This window comes from Marmota flaviventris, chromosome 11 (genome assembly GCF_047511675.1).
Source record: "Marmota flaviventris isolate mMarFla1 chromosome 11, mMarFla1.hap1, whole genome shotgun sequence".
NCBI lineage: Eukaryota > Metazoa > Chordata > Mammalia > Rodentia > Sciuridae > Marmota > Marmota flaviventris.
The window spans coordinates 6,076,502-6,090,764 of NC_092508.1; the positions used below are offsets into that span (position 1 = coordinate 6,076,502).

General features: G+C 41.9%; 2 protein-coding genes across 2 annotated transcripts; both read right to left on the minus strand.

The window, feature by feature from the left end:
• On the minus strand, positions 1 to 900 carry LOC139707694 (UDP-glucuronosyltransferase 1A9-like). Its single transcript, XM_071619337.1, has one exon. The coding sequence runs from the start codon at positions 898 to 900 to the stop codon at positions 1 to 3; it is 900 nt and encodes a 299-aa protein (XP_071475438.1).
• A 5,851-nt stretch (positions 901 to 6,751) lies between these two features.
• Positions 6,752 to 8,742, minus strand: LOC139707734 (UDP-glucuronosyltransferase 1A8-like). The gene is made up of 2 exons (XM_071619422.1): positions 7,888 to 8,742; positions 6,752 to 6,760 (listed from the first exon to the last, which is right to left on the minus strand). The coding sequence occupies exons 1-2, from the start codon at positions 8,740 to 8,742 to the stop codon at positions 6,752 to 6,754; spliced, it is 864 nt and encodes a 287-aa protein (XP_071475523.1).
• Positions 8,743 to 14,263: the final 5,521 nt, after the last annotated feature.

The window sequence follows — 14,263 nt, forward strand, 5'->3', positions numbered from 1 at the left end:
TCAAGGCCAAATTGTTCTCAGTGTGCTAAAGGAGAGACAACATACCTTGGGTAGTGGCTTCCCCTGGTGGCAGTTGATTCCACCAATGAAGATCATGTTGGGCATCACAGGTCTGGGATACTCAAAAACAAAGTCAGTTCTTAACAACCAAATGGATATTTGGCTGATGAGATTACCTATTGTGACAGGGGTTTGGAGAATTTCAGAGGCGACTTCCAAGGCAGGTTTGAAAAAATAAGGGCAAAATAAATGCTCTTCCAAGTAGATTAGATGGTTCCTTACTCTCTCCATGAAACTCAAAGAATCTGAGGACATCGAGAAAAATCTGGGAACATAAGACAGAGGACTGGGGCACTGTGCACCATCTTCAAGAAAATTGCAAAACAACACCCTGGCGAAGACCACGGATGGAAGTGAAAAGTATTTGGCAACAATTAGACCACACACATCAAAAGGATCCATAAACACTGCATCAAAAGAGGTCTCCTTTAAGTATTCCAGTAGTTTCTTGTCATTAAACAAACTCCTACACCGTGAAAAACTGATGTCAAAAAATGCTTTGGATGAACCCATTGCAACACTATACATACTTTGTTCTGGAGTTTTCCATTGAGTGTCAACAAAAAAGTTGAATCCTCGGTCCAAGTCCTCCAGAGTGTAAGAAGTTGAATAAGTCTTCACCGTAAAATTCAGTGACTGTCCCAGTTGCCAACTCACCTCTGGCATGACAGCAACCACCTCATTCCCTCTGTGGACGAGTTTCTCCACAACTGACCGCATGGTAAACCAGTGGCTGCCATCCATGGGCACCACTAGCAGCTTGCCTGCCTGGGCAGAGCCAGATGCCAGCAGCAGACACACACACAGAGGAAGGGCGGCAGGCAGAAGACCAGGAGCCATGGGATAGCTGAGCCCCCAGCAATCCGGCTGCTTGGACACAACGCTCACAGAATATAGCAGGCAGAAAAAGTGCAGACACTTAAATACCACAGCACTTAGTGGGTATTCATGAATTAGTAAAAATGTATTATGCCAACTGCCAATGATTTACTCAGAAGAGCCTTGATTAATGAATAACAACTGTTGAAATACCAGGCTTGTATGTTTTCCAGGTTTAGAATAGCTTCTGATCTTTGTCTCATAGGAACATGTGCCCTGTAACACAATATGACTTTAGTCACAGAATGACTGAGCAATGGGTAGGGACTTGGTCGTCTACAAGGATTAAAAGGCAAATCTTAACAAACGTTGCATTTTGGAATTTGTCTAAAAGTAAAATTTGGAGACTCTTTGTTGAGAATGAAGTGGGAGATCCAGCTTCACAGGAACTTCTGGAAGGGTCTTAGACTGACCTGATCCCTAACAGGGAAATTGTGGTTCATCACTGATTATATCTCACTTTCTCTTGACCTCCAGAGCAGCAGGTCATCACCTAGTCAATGGTTGCCTCAGTATCATGCTGAATGCCTTTGACTTTCCATATGATTTCATGTCCTAGCCAGAGATTTAGAGCTCTGTTGTGGGCCATAACCTGTGGAATCTCCTTCAGGGATCCTTAGATTAAGTGCTTCTCTCCCAAATTCTAGTGAGCATTATTTGTGTTCACAGTACATATATTCTCCATGTTCTCAACCTCCTTCCACAGGATCCACACCATGTCATCCACAGAGATAATACATAGGGTCAGTTTGGTGCACTGGACTCAACTGCATTAGGCAGTTTTACACACCTTCACAGGTGAGCACAGTGGCATTTCTCCAATAATACCACAGGGAGAGTCAAGAGAGCGATTCCACAACCAAACTAGGGGCATCACCCTTGTTAGGAACACACAGTGGTTCCTTCAAGACCTGAATGTTACCAGATACTGGCTGTATCACTGCTTTGGCAACTGTCATGTTACATCATTGTCTTTAGAAAATCAGAAGGAGGAGAGTGACAACAACAATACGTGTGATCTGGAGTCTCAGAATCCACCTCCACACAGAAAGCTCAGTGAACAATCATCCTCAGACCAGGACACCTTTTGACACTCCAACACTTGGGCATAAGCCTGAGGCCACCCAACCAGTCTGCAGAACTGAGTCACACTTGGCTTGGAAGGGGAGGAAGAAGGTCTCACTCTGACAATGCCAACCCTCCTCCTTCCCCAGACTTCCACACCACCACACAGGATGCTTTCCCTGGAACATGGCTCCACAGAAGGAAAGGAGACATGCTGGCCATCATCCAGCCACCCTAGCATTCCAGGATCCCTCCAGGACCCCACTCCACTATCACCTCAAAGGCAACCCTGGTGGAAATGGCAGTGAGGAGGCGCGGATCATGGTGACCAGCGTGTGCACCTTGCTGGACCTTCAGTGTTGCTGTCAGCTAAGATGCTTCAACACAGATACAGGCGAACCTCAGACCAGCAGAGCTGGTTGCCATAAAAAGCCCAATGGGAAGTTCAACCAAGCTTCAGTCCTAGATGGTTTCTTTCCTGCCCAGCTCAATGCCCACAACATTCGCCTCACCAACACAGGGAAGGTCCCACTTTCTGGATTCCAAATTGTCAAAGGGATTACAATGCCTTCAATTAGAAAGTCAAACAGTATCCCTAATCAGCAAAAAATCAGGGCCAATGACAGTCCTCTCCTAGAGAGATTCCCATCTCTCTGCATTTAAGACAAGTGTGGATTTAGGCCTGCTACACCTCCAATACATCCAGCCACAAGGTACCCAAGGCTCTGAAAAAGAAGAAGGTCCTGAATTTACCATGAACATAGCCTCAGGCCATACCTTTCCTAAGAAAGGACTCTGAATAACCTCAGAACCCAGCCTGCACCCTCTGCCCAACAGCAGACCCCAAAGACTAGAATGGCCACCCAGGTTATATATCATATAATCATCCTCTCCAGAAGCCACTGCAGTACTCAGCCAGGAGCCCCACTTGGTAGCACAATCTAGATAATTGCTTCAAGAGAGAGTGGAGCTCAGCAATGACCACCCCTGGTGTCAGAACAAAGGCATGTGGCTCACATGACTGAAGAGTGATCAACAGGCCTGCCCTCCTATTGTGGAAACTAGCTCATCCTCTAGAGTCACAGTGTAGGGAGCCAGATTAAAATGACCACAGCCATCTTCATTCATAACCTGGCCTGATGAATAAACCTAGCCAGTCCCTGCACAGTTACACTGCATACCACAGAAAAACAAAACCACTATGGTGTCACTGGAGTGGGTCATGGAAGAATATAACGTTGCCAGTGCCAGGAACGTGCCTGGCATCTTTCATTCTAGATCAATAAAACCTAATGCATTCTTGCTTGGGTGAAGGCCACCTTGGTTGTGACCACTACTATATAAGTCCACTCCCTGGGAATGAAGTTGCAGGGATCTACTGGTCATTGCTTCCCTTGACCAAGAATTTGTCCAAAATTCCCCATTATTCCTCAAATCTTCAATTCTGATTTTCTATGAAACTTGTTGGTCTCTTGACATCTTCTGCTTATGGCTGAGATTTCTTTTCTTTTTTAAGAATTTAAAAAAAAATTTAGTTGCATTGGACACAATACATTTTTTATTTTTTATTTTTATGTGGTGCTGAGGATCAAACTAAGTGCCTTCCACATGCTAGGCGAGCGCTCTACTGCTGAGCCACAGCCCCAACCCCATGGCTGATAGTTCTTTATGTAGGATAACCCTAGAACACCCAGGATAGACTAATAAGTAAATGAAGAACTATGCCTCAAGAGAACCAGTGAATGTCAGAGCAGGCAGTTGTACACTGAAATGCACACACACCAATGTGAAATGAAAAAAATATTTAAGTAAATGAATCATGATAACTCCCAAAAGACTAATAAAGTTGCAATCATTGATTCTAAGGAAATGAAACACTAGATCATGGCTGAAAAAGAATTCAGAATAATGTTCAGAAAAGTCAGCGAACTACAAAGTCACATGGGTAGAACTTTTTGGAAAATTTGGGAAACACATAAATAAAATAAGAAGTAGCAAAAATTTAACGTTTAAAAAAACAGATGTCCAACAAGATGTCCTACACAATGAAAACTAAGAGAAAGTAGAGGTAGGTATAAGTTTATCAAGCAAAATTGACTTTAAGCGAATAATTGTACAGGAGACTCGAGATGGCAGAGCACTAAGGCCAGCACTAGTTTGCTCCTCTACAGAAGTGCAATTAACAGAAGTGTAATTCTTCCTCTGCATGGAAGAATTAGAGGTCTTCTATGATGTCAGACTCTTGATATCAACATTATTGCCAGAGACACTTGACACCATGTTCCCAAACACAGCTAACAAGGATACAGAAACATACATACAAAATCCCACTATCATCAATGTTTCCTTCTCACAAAATCGATGCTCTTAAGACTAAGATACCTATTCTTCAGCAATACAAATACTGAATGCTTTCCCAAGGGACATCTGCCAATTTTAAACACACACTCCATAGCTCTATGGATGAAAATTTTTACAGTTATACCTGTGCTATACCCAGGCTCTTAACCAAAGGGCCCTCTGAGATCTTAATTCTTCTTTGAGAATTGTGCTTACTGTACGTTTATATTTATAAATGTATATAGTCGCCCAATATATTAAAGTTTGAATCCATATATATCCTTTAATATATATATAAAATCAAATATTTTATTTTTAAAATATGAATGTTATATAAAAAACCAAGCATATTTTAAACTCTCTATGGTTCAATGTTTTATAGGCATTCCTAAATGATGGTGACAGAAAATCATATACAGATTCTGACTTCCTAAAACCCTCTAGGTGAGCCACCCTGACCTCACTGTGGGTTCAGGAAAGTGCAGGGCCCCACCCCAGGGCAGAGGGCAAGAGCACAGGCAGTGCCTCCTGGTGACTGGCACAGTGCTGATAGAGGGTAAAAGGGAGAAAAGCCTGTTGAATGACTCAGCTTGTTAAGATCCTGCAACATGTATCTCCTTGCTTGGTCTCCCCGAGAGCAGAAAGATATACCTAGCTTTAACATGCCTGAAGGCACAGTCCCCCAGGCTTTTAGAATGAGCATTAGGTCGTGTTTCCACAGGTGAAGAGAAGAACCTCTCCAACACCTGCCAGCCTGGGAGAGAATAGGATTATGCCTCAAAGTATAGTGATCAGGCCAGAAGACAGAACTACAGATAAAAAGGCATAGTCCATCCCTAAGATGCTCAGATAATGTATGAATTGTTCCTCACGAATTTAGCCACCATGCATTTTCCATGAACATTAGTTTTGTATTTGTCTAGATTATTTCAGTTGCAAGTGACTGCATACAATTTTAACGTGCCTGGACCAATAATATACTCATGTGTTTCAGTAAAGCAAAATAAGTGGTGAAAATACCAGCAGGGGGAATGATTTGCAGATGCTGTTCCATACCAAATCAATCTTACAAACTAAGAAAAAATATAGGAATATAATTAGATATTAAGTAAATGCACAAAACTGCCCTTTAATTACCAATAACCAGTTCAAAATAAATAAAAATAGCACTGTGCACAAATAATAAAATGCCTAGAAATATATTTTAGGAAGGAGAAAAATGCTTATGCAAATAAAATGAAATTTTTTTACTGATGGACATTTAAAATATCTATAGAGTAATGCAAGGATACCAGGAGGAGGAAGGAAGGGAGGGAGAGGAAATGAACTGGGGAATGAAATGAACAAATTATGTTTTGAGCATGTGTGACAATGTAACAATAAAGCCCACTGTTCTATATAGTTATAATATAATATTTTAAAAAGTCACCTCAAAAATAAATTCAAAGTAGGCAGATTCTAATATAAGCCAATCCAATGAAACAATTTTGTGTTACCAGATACATATTCTTCCAGATGATTGGACAATGCTGATTAGTGAAAGTAATTAAATATTAACACCTAATTGTATCTCAAAACAAAAAACCTCTGAATGAGTAAAAAGGATACATCTTCCTGAAAAGCAAGAAAAAAAACCAAAAAAGTGCCAATCTTCTCAAATTAAGGAAAACATTTAATTTAGGCTTAAAACAAACAGTTTGTTGTTATTTTTTGGACCTTGACAAAACAATTTAACCTTTTATGAAGCAGCATACATAAGGACAATCACCTAGGAAATTTAGAAACACAGATAGTGAGCCACACATATTTGAGCTTACCACAGAGCAACTTACTGAGAACACAGTAGTGCCGAATAAGCAGAGAAGTCAGTGGGAAAAAACTGAGAGTGCCGATACAAATGCAAAGAGAATGGAAAATAAAAACATATATATATATATATATATATATATATATATATATATATATATATATATATGCAGTTCAGTGCAATGGATGAAGAATTGAATAAGGATCCAAAGGAGTTGGGAAATTAGGCTATCGGTTGACAAAACTAATAAAATTAGATATTTGCACTTTGTATTTAAAGGCAAAAAGAAAAAAAGCAATACTGGAAGAGTTGAGAAAATAAAACATGATGTGGAAAAATGGTTCTACATTTCAGGTCAGGAAAGACATAAATGAGTTGGGATCCAGATCTCTTAAAGGAAACCTTTACAATTTAACTCCCCAAAATTGAAAATCCTCCATGATAAAAGGTGAAGAACAGCTCCTGAACATTTATTCATACCATATATTTTAAAGCAGGATTAATATTCACATAGAAGATTTAAAAAACTAGTCTTTAAAAAGACAGACAATAAAAATGACCAACAAATGTGAGCATGAAATTATGAAGAAATGCAAATGCTCAACATATCTGTGGAAGGAGGAAGCAAAAACCAAAGCAGTTACACTCAATGTTTTCCCCAGAAATTTGACAAAACTTAAGTTGCAATATCTGGAGCTGGAGAGGGCATGTAAAAGCAACAACTCTCATACACTGCTGATCAAAGAGGGGAGTTCCTTAGGACTCGAAAGTTATTTAAACATAACATGAGATAGCATCTAACCAGCAGCTCTACTCCTAGGATGTTCTTAGGATACAAGGAAAACAGCAAGAATAGGGAAACACAAGAGCTGGCAGAAAATATTCTAAGAAGAGTTGAAAAAATAAAACATGATGTGGAAGAAAAAATAAAGGAATGTGTTTTACACATTTACAATGTGGTTTACAGTCTTGTTCAAAGATGTGGAAAAAGTTTAAATATCTATCACTATTGGTTGAATCCAAAGAAAAACTGTTTTAAGCTTTCAATGCAATTACTAAATGAGCACATTATAAGTATTAGATTGTGGGCATGACTACAATACATTGCCAAGTGAAATACAAGGTAAAGAACTCAAGTACACTTTATTATTAGATATCACTTAGTTATATTTTAAAACCTTTATTTTTATTTATCCATTTTTATGTTATGCTTAGGATTGAACACAGCACCTCGCACGTGCTAGGCGAGCACTCTACTTAGGATCTAACACAGCATCTTGCACATGCTAGGAGAGCACTCTACTGCTGAGCCACAACCGCAGCTCCATTATTAGATATTACTTAATAACGTATGTGTAAAGTTTGCTTTACATACATGAATACATATAAAATAATTTCAAAAAAAGAAAAGTATGCATTCAAAACTGCTCAGAATACTTTCCTATACAATTGGCAAAAAGGAATATCTTGCAAGTGTTTCTTGGGGTTTTTCTGTGGCAGATTTAGAAATTGAGCTTAGAAATGACACAAATCCCATCACTGATATGCACATAAATCTCAATGAGGCCAGCTTTATAAAATTTGCTAATCCACAGTTATGAATAGAAACAAAACAATTTTAACCCAGAAAAAATTACAAATACAATGGATATTAATAAAGAATCAAACTCAGGAAAGAATATTTCTTAACACCCAAAGCCAGGGTTCCCTCCGTGTGCTAAGGGAGACACACGTACCTTGGCCAGTGGCTTCCCCTGGTGGCAGTTGATTCCACCAATGAAGATCATGTTGGGCATCACAGGTCTGGGATAGTCCAAAACAAAGTCAGTTCGCAGCAACCAAATGGATACTTGGCTGAAGAGATCATATGGTGTGACAGGGGCTTGGAAAATTTCAGAGGCGATTTCCACGGTGGTTTTCAAGAAATATGGGCAAAATAAACGCTCCCCCAAGTGGTTTATAAGGTTCTCTACTCTCTGCTTAAAAGTCATGACATCTGAGAACCTCATTAAAAATCTGGGAATGTAGGACAGAGGACTGGGGCACTGAGCACCTTCTTCAAGGTAATGGCAGAACACTCCCCTGGTAAAGACCACAGATGGGAGTGAAAAGTACTTGGCAATAATTAGACCACACACGTCAAAAGGATCCATAAACACTGCATCAAAAGAGCTCTCCTGTAAGTATTCTACTAACTTCTTGTCATTAAACAAAGTCCTACAATGGGTAAAATGTAGTTCAAAAAACCCATTGTTTGAATCCAATAATGCAGACAATAAACTTTCATCTGATTTTTTCATTTGAGTCTCAGTAAAAACTTTAAACTCATGTTCCAAGTCCTCCAAAGTGTAAGAAGTTGAATATGTCTTCACTGTAAAATTCAATGACTGTCCCAGTTGCCAACTTACCTCTGGCATGACAGCAACCACCTCATGCCCTCTGTGGACAAGTTTCTCCACAACTGACCGCATGGTAAACCAGTGGCTGCCATCCATGGGCACCACCAGCAGCTTGCCTGCCTGGGCAGAGCCAGATGCCAGCAGTAGACACACACACAGAGGAAGAGCGGCAGGCAAAAGACCAGGAGCCATGGGATAGCTGAGCCCCTGCAATCCAGCTGCTTGGACACAAAGCTCAAGGGATACAGTAGGCGCAAGTACAAGCATTTTATATACAGCATTAATCCTGCATTCATCAATTCATAAAAATTATTATACACTGCCAATGATTCACTCAGATAAGCAATGATTAATGAGTGACCGATGTCGACATACCTGATGGGTAACCTTTCCAGAAAAGAATAGCTTATCATAATGTCAGGGGAGAATCACACCTGATACAGCCATGTGAGAATAGAAACACAATATAGAGCAATGACTTTGGACTTTACAACTCAAAAAGATGAAAGGAAAGTAAATATGAATAGAGGCTGAATTGGGGTATTTTTTCCAGAAGCAAAATTTGGTTGTATCTTCAGACTGCTAAAGGCTCTTTTCTCAGAAAGATATTGGCTACCCAGCTTCAAAGGAAACACTGAAGGTCCTCAGTCCTTCTCAGTGGCACGAGCTCTATTCACAAACAACACTGCCCTGGATCAACCTTTCCACACTTCCTGTTCTGTTTAACCCAGGTTTCATGATCCATTTCCAAACCTTATTTTATTTTTTTTAGGATGCATATTAACCAAAAGTTTTAATAATTGAAGATAACACAACAGAATATTCTTTCACAAGATAATATGATAAGCTTGTGTTATATTCTCTTTTTAATTTTATTTATTTTTTATTAGCTGTTCAAGAAATACAATGATCTTGACATATCATACATTTGATTCAAATAGGGTATGAATTGTCATTTTTCCACGTGTACAGATTGCAGGATCACATTGGTTATACATCCATGTGATACATACAGCAATCCTAGTGTCAGTTGTATTCTGCTGCCCTCCCTCTCCCCCCTCCCCTCCCATCCCTATTGTCTACACATACTACTGTGACGCTTATCTCTCTCTTTTTTTCCCCTTCCCTTCCCCCTCACAACAGCCTATATGTATTTTGTGAACCCAAGAGGGTCTCCTTCCATCTTCCGTGCATTTCCCCTTCTCCCACCCTTTCGCTCCCTACTCTCTTCCTTATTTCGTGGTAATCTTCTTCTCATGCTCTTTCTTCCTACTCTGTTTTGAGTCACATCCCTTATACCTTCTGAGGCCTCTAAAATGGTACAGTAGAATTCAGAGCACCATGGACCATGCCATGGATTACTTTTATGGTATGCTCAGGTGTAAGTATACAATTAACATTAGGTATACCCTTTGAGTTTGGATACATATATTTGTGTAAATGAATATACACACATACACACACACACACACACACAACACACACGTATATATTTGCCAATATATAGGGTTAGGTTTAGGGTTTCGGTTAGAATTAGAATAGCATTTTTCTTATTTGTTTTGTTTAATTATAGGTGACAGTAGAACATATTTTGACAATCATACATACATGGAGTAATACTTCATTCTTGTGGTTGTACATGATGTGGAGCACACTGGTCATGTATTCATATATGAACATAGGAAAGTTACTTCTGATTCATTCTACTGTCTTTTCAATTCCCATTCCCATCCCCATTCCAGAGATTTGATCCTATGTGGCTACCATCTATGGTAGCTCACTTTCCCTTGACACCTCCAGAGCAGTAGGTCATCACCTACTCAGTGCTGGCCTCACCATTATGCTGAATGCCTCTGGCTTTCTGAATGATTTCATGTATAGCCAGAGATTCAGACCTCTGCCATGGGCCCACGACCCATGGTTCTCTCTCAGGGATCAGTGTGCTTGTGTCCCACACTCCACTGAGCACTCCTGTCGCACAGGACAGACATTCTTCATGTTCTCACCCTCCTCCCACAGGACCCACACCATGCCCTGCACAGAGAAAGAACACAAGCACAGTTAGTTGTACTGGACTCAGCTGCATTGGGTAAAGAACATTCTATGGAAGGCCTTTGATGTCCTCCCATATAAAGAAAGCAAGGGCAGGCTCCATTTTCTTCTTTTTAGGGTGGAAGCTTGATCCATGTGATCGGCTAGCCCATCCTGCCCCAATTTTAAAAAATATCTCCTGTATTCTGTTGGTTTTTTTCATCACTCTATTTTTCTTAGCATATAGTACTCAGCCAGCCCATTCCACCGAGGGGAACCCCATTACCACCACCGGCGCAGCACGTGGGCAGGGAAGAACTAAATATACAGCTGAAAGGTTTGATGCTGTTGCTGCCTCTGTGCCCAGAGACACACAGGTAACACAGCTGAGGTTTGAGTATCCACTATGCCTCCCAATACCTGCGTAATCCAGAGATAGAAGGCCCAGCAAGAAATCCCTCCATCTCAAATACCTTAAATAAGACTAACTTCAGATTCCTTAATGCTAGTTTTTTTCTCATTTCACCAGTATTATCATCTGTTTTGATTTGATACCACTCCCTCACTATTTGATATTGCACTCCTTAGTTCAAGTTTATGCATGCTTTTCTTTAATGTAATGTGCTTCTTGGAAGTCTGTGTCATGTTTCAGCATACACTGAAGATGAGAGAAGCTCATGAGCAGAAACACCAGCAATCTGCACATAAGCCTCTGATGCCAGGATTCAGAGAGCTGCAGACAGGTAAGCACTAAGGCGAGTGGAGACTCCCCCTGGGCTACCTGTTACCAAAGTGTCACAGGAAAGAAAACAACTGAGGTGCTCCCTGGAAGGATCCTCAAGGCCTACCGCATGTTTCTTCACCCATCTTAGAGACTGGACGGCTGTCACGAGCCATCCATGGGATGTGTGTGTGGAATATTGTGCATAGTAGCCAAATGAGGGGATAGGTCTGGCACTGGGAACTCCCTGTCAGGGACTGATCACATGATGCAGGTGAGCCTCCTCCTCTAGCTCCACCTAAGACCCTGAACAGCACCTGAGGTGGGTGTGACTTGCCAAGATGGCAATCAGTCTGCTGACCACAAGACATCACAAAGAAAGACTCCGTCCTGGAAACTTTATTCCTGCCTCTGATGTCCCCACTATAAAATAAAGGGAGTGGCTCAGGCTCTCTTTCCAGCGCTTTTTCCAGCATGGAAGCTGACCCTTAAGGTCAAAAACCCTCCCCACCCCACCCCCCGATGTGAAAATCATCTCTGTGTTGTGTGGTTTTTGCGTTGCCTTCTCAGCTTAATGTTGCAGCCACCCACTTAAACCCAGTTTGCGTGGGTCGAGGACTCGAGACGGCCAAAGTGACGATGTTTATTATGAGTAAGAGGTAAAGCAGGCTCCACAGAGGGATGTGGAAGAGCTGGTCTCTCCCTAAACACACTGCATACAGAAGGTGCTCTGGGCTAGAGCTGGAATGCCCCCAAAGGCCCATGTGTTTGAGGACTGGTCCCTAGTGTGGCACCACTTGAGGTGGGGGAAACTGCAAGAGTGGGGCCTACTGGGAGGTCTTTGTGTCTTGGAGGATATGCCCTTGACAGGACAGTTGGGCCCAGCCTTCCCTGCCTTTCTTTCATGGCCCAGTGGCCACCAGGTGAACAGCTCTGTACCACCACATGCTCCCCACATAATGTGCTTCCTCACCACAGGCCCAGAGGCAACGGAGCCAACCAATCGGGACTCGGGTGTCCACATCTGACCTTTCCCACGTTGATCTTCTCAGGTTCCTGCTACCTTAATGGAAGTCTAGCAAGGAAAGTCTGGCCTGGGAGACAACTCCCCTCTGCCCTGCTTTTGCAGGCTGGAGGCCTCCACAGAGCTGGGAGTACAGGAGACTTGGCTGCAGGCCCACTGAGGTGACAGAAGCACTCTGCCTCAGGGACACCGTTAGTGTGATGACCTGCCCCCCTCCTGATGAGGGAAGAAGTGGTGAAACCCACACTGTTGGGCCACCTGGGGTCCGTTTCTCTACCTTCTGGCAATATCTCCAGGACAAGATGACTCTATTTCCTGGGCTGGTGTCTGCTTGGAAGGAACTTGTCACCACTTAGAGCAAAAGGTAGAAGAGTGATGATTCCCTGAAGGCTTCTTGTCACTGACCTTCCTGATGATGATGGCCAGCTTCAGTGGCTCCTGTAACAATGACCAGGTGTCCCACTTGCTGGGAACTAAAGGGTCCCCTGTGACTCAGGACTTCTAATGTCTGTGGAAATCTGGGAACATTTCAGGACAACCACTGTGAGTTGTCACATATGTGCAGAAGAGACTCAACACCATGTTCCGAAACAGAGTAACAAGGGAAACACACAGCTGATGCTGGACTTAGTCCTGGTGTCTGCTAGTCATTCAGGACATGTGACAGGGTATCCACGAATTTAACCAGGGACTCTCGTCATGTTTATTCCTCACTAGACCTTGGTCATGCAAACCCACTGCTTGGGTCTAAAATGGTGCCACTCCAAACCAGCTGTCCATCTCACAGTGCTGGCTCAGTGTTCTCTGCCCACCCACAGGTACCAGGGCAAACACTGCAACACTAGACACTCTCACAAAAATTGCTGCTGCCTTGCCACCCAAGCCCCTCCTAAGGGGTCTTGCTTTTTATTTTTTATGTCTTTGCTATATTCCAATTTCTAGAATTCCTCTTACCTTTCATAAAATTAAGCATCCATATTTCTTGCATTTTTTCCTACTGTTCCTTCATTTCAAATCTTGAGAAGCACTGATGCTAACAATTTAATTTCATGATGCTCTTTGTATAGGACGTGCTAACAGACAAGATGCTGTGCATAGCTACAGTCCCTTCAAGGGTCAAATGTCCAAATCATCATCTAAATTACCCAGTGGCAACAACCTCTTCCCAACCACCCTTGCCTCGCCACCTGCCCCACCACCAAAATATCTAGCAAAGTCTATGGGAGAATGGGCCAACATACCCTGCAGGTCCTCACAACACACTGGGGTAAAATACCCTTGGCAAAACATTCACTGTTTTCATGATTTTATTTTATTTTATTTTAAGTATTTATTTTTTTGTTTTAGGTGGACACAATATCTTTATTTTACATTTATGTGGTGCTGAGAATAGAACCCAGTGCCTCACGCATGCTAGGCAACCACGCTACCACGTGAGCCACATCTCCAGCCCTGTCTTAGGGATTTTAAAGTGAAGAATTCTGTGGCTTTCTGGACAGTCATGATGCTGTGAACCACCACTCCCCAGTTCTAGATTCTCATCAACCAAAAAAAAAATCCTTTGAAGCAGTGACTCCCCATTCCCTGCCCCCTCAGTCTCTGCTGTCTCTATTGTCTGACTTGCCTATTCTGGGTATTGTACAAATGCGATGGATGATACATTTGTGGCCTTTGGTATTTGACCCCTCACTTCAGGTGTTTGTAAGGTTTATATATTTTGTAGCTTGTATCCATATTTCTTTTCTGTTTGCAGGTGAATGCAGGTGAACGTGGTTCTCTTGTTTGAAGGCATCATGTTTTTTAATCTGTTCATCCACCGAGATATTTGTGGGTTGTTTTTCTTTTCACTGCTGTGAATGATGCTTCCATGAACATCCATGCCAGTATGTATTTTGGTACCTGCTTTGAATCTGGGGGCATAATCTTGGGAGCGAACT

Excerpts from the sequence above, each read along its gene's own strand:
- LOC139707694 (XM_071619337.1), bottom strand. The coding sequence starts at position 900 with ATGGCTCCTGGTCTTCTGCCTGCCGCCCTTCCTCTGTGTGTGTGTCTG.
- LOC139707734 (XM_071619422.1), bottom strand. The coding sequence starts at position 8,742 with ATGGCTCCTGGTCTTTTGCCTGCCGCTCTTCCTCTGTGTGTGTGTCTA.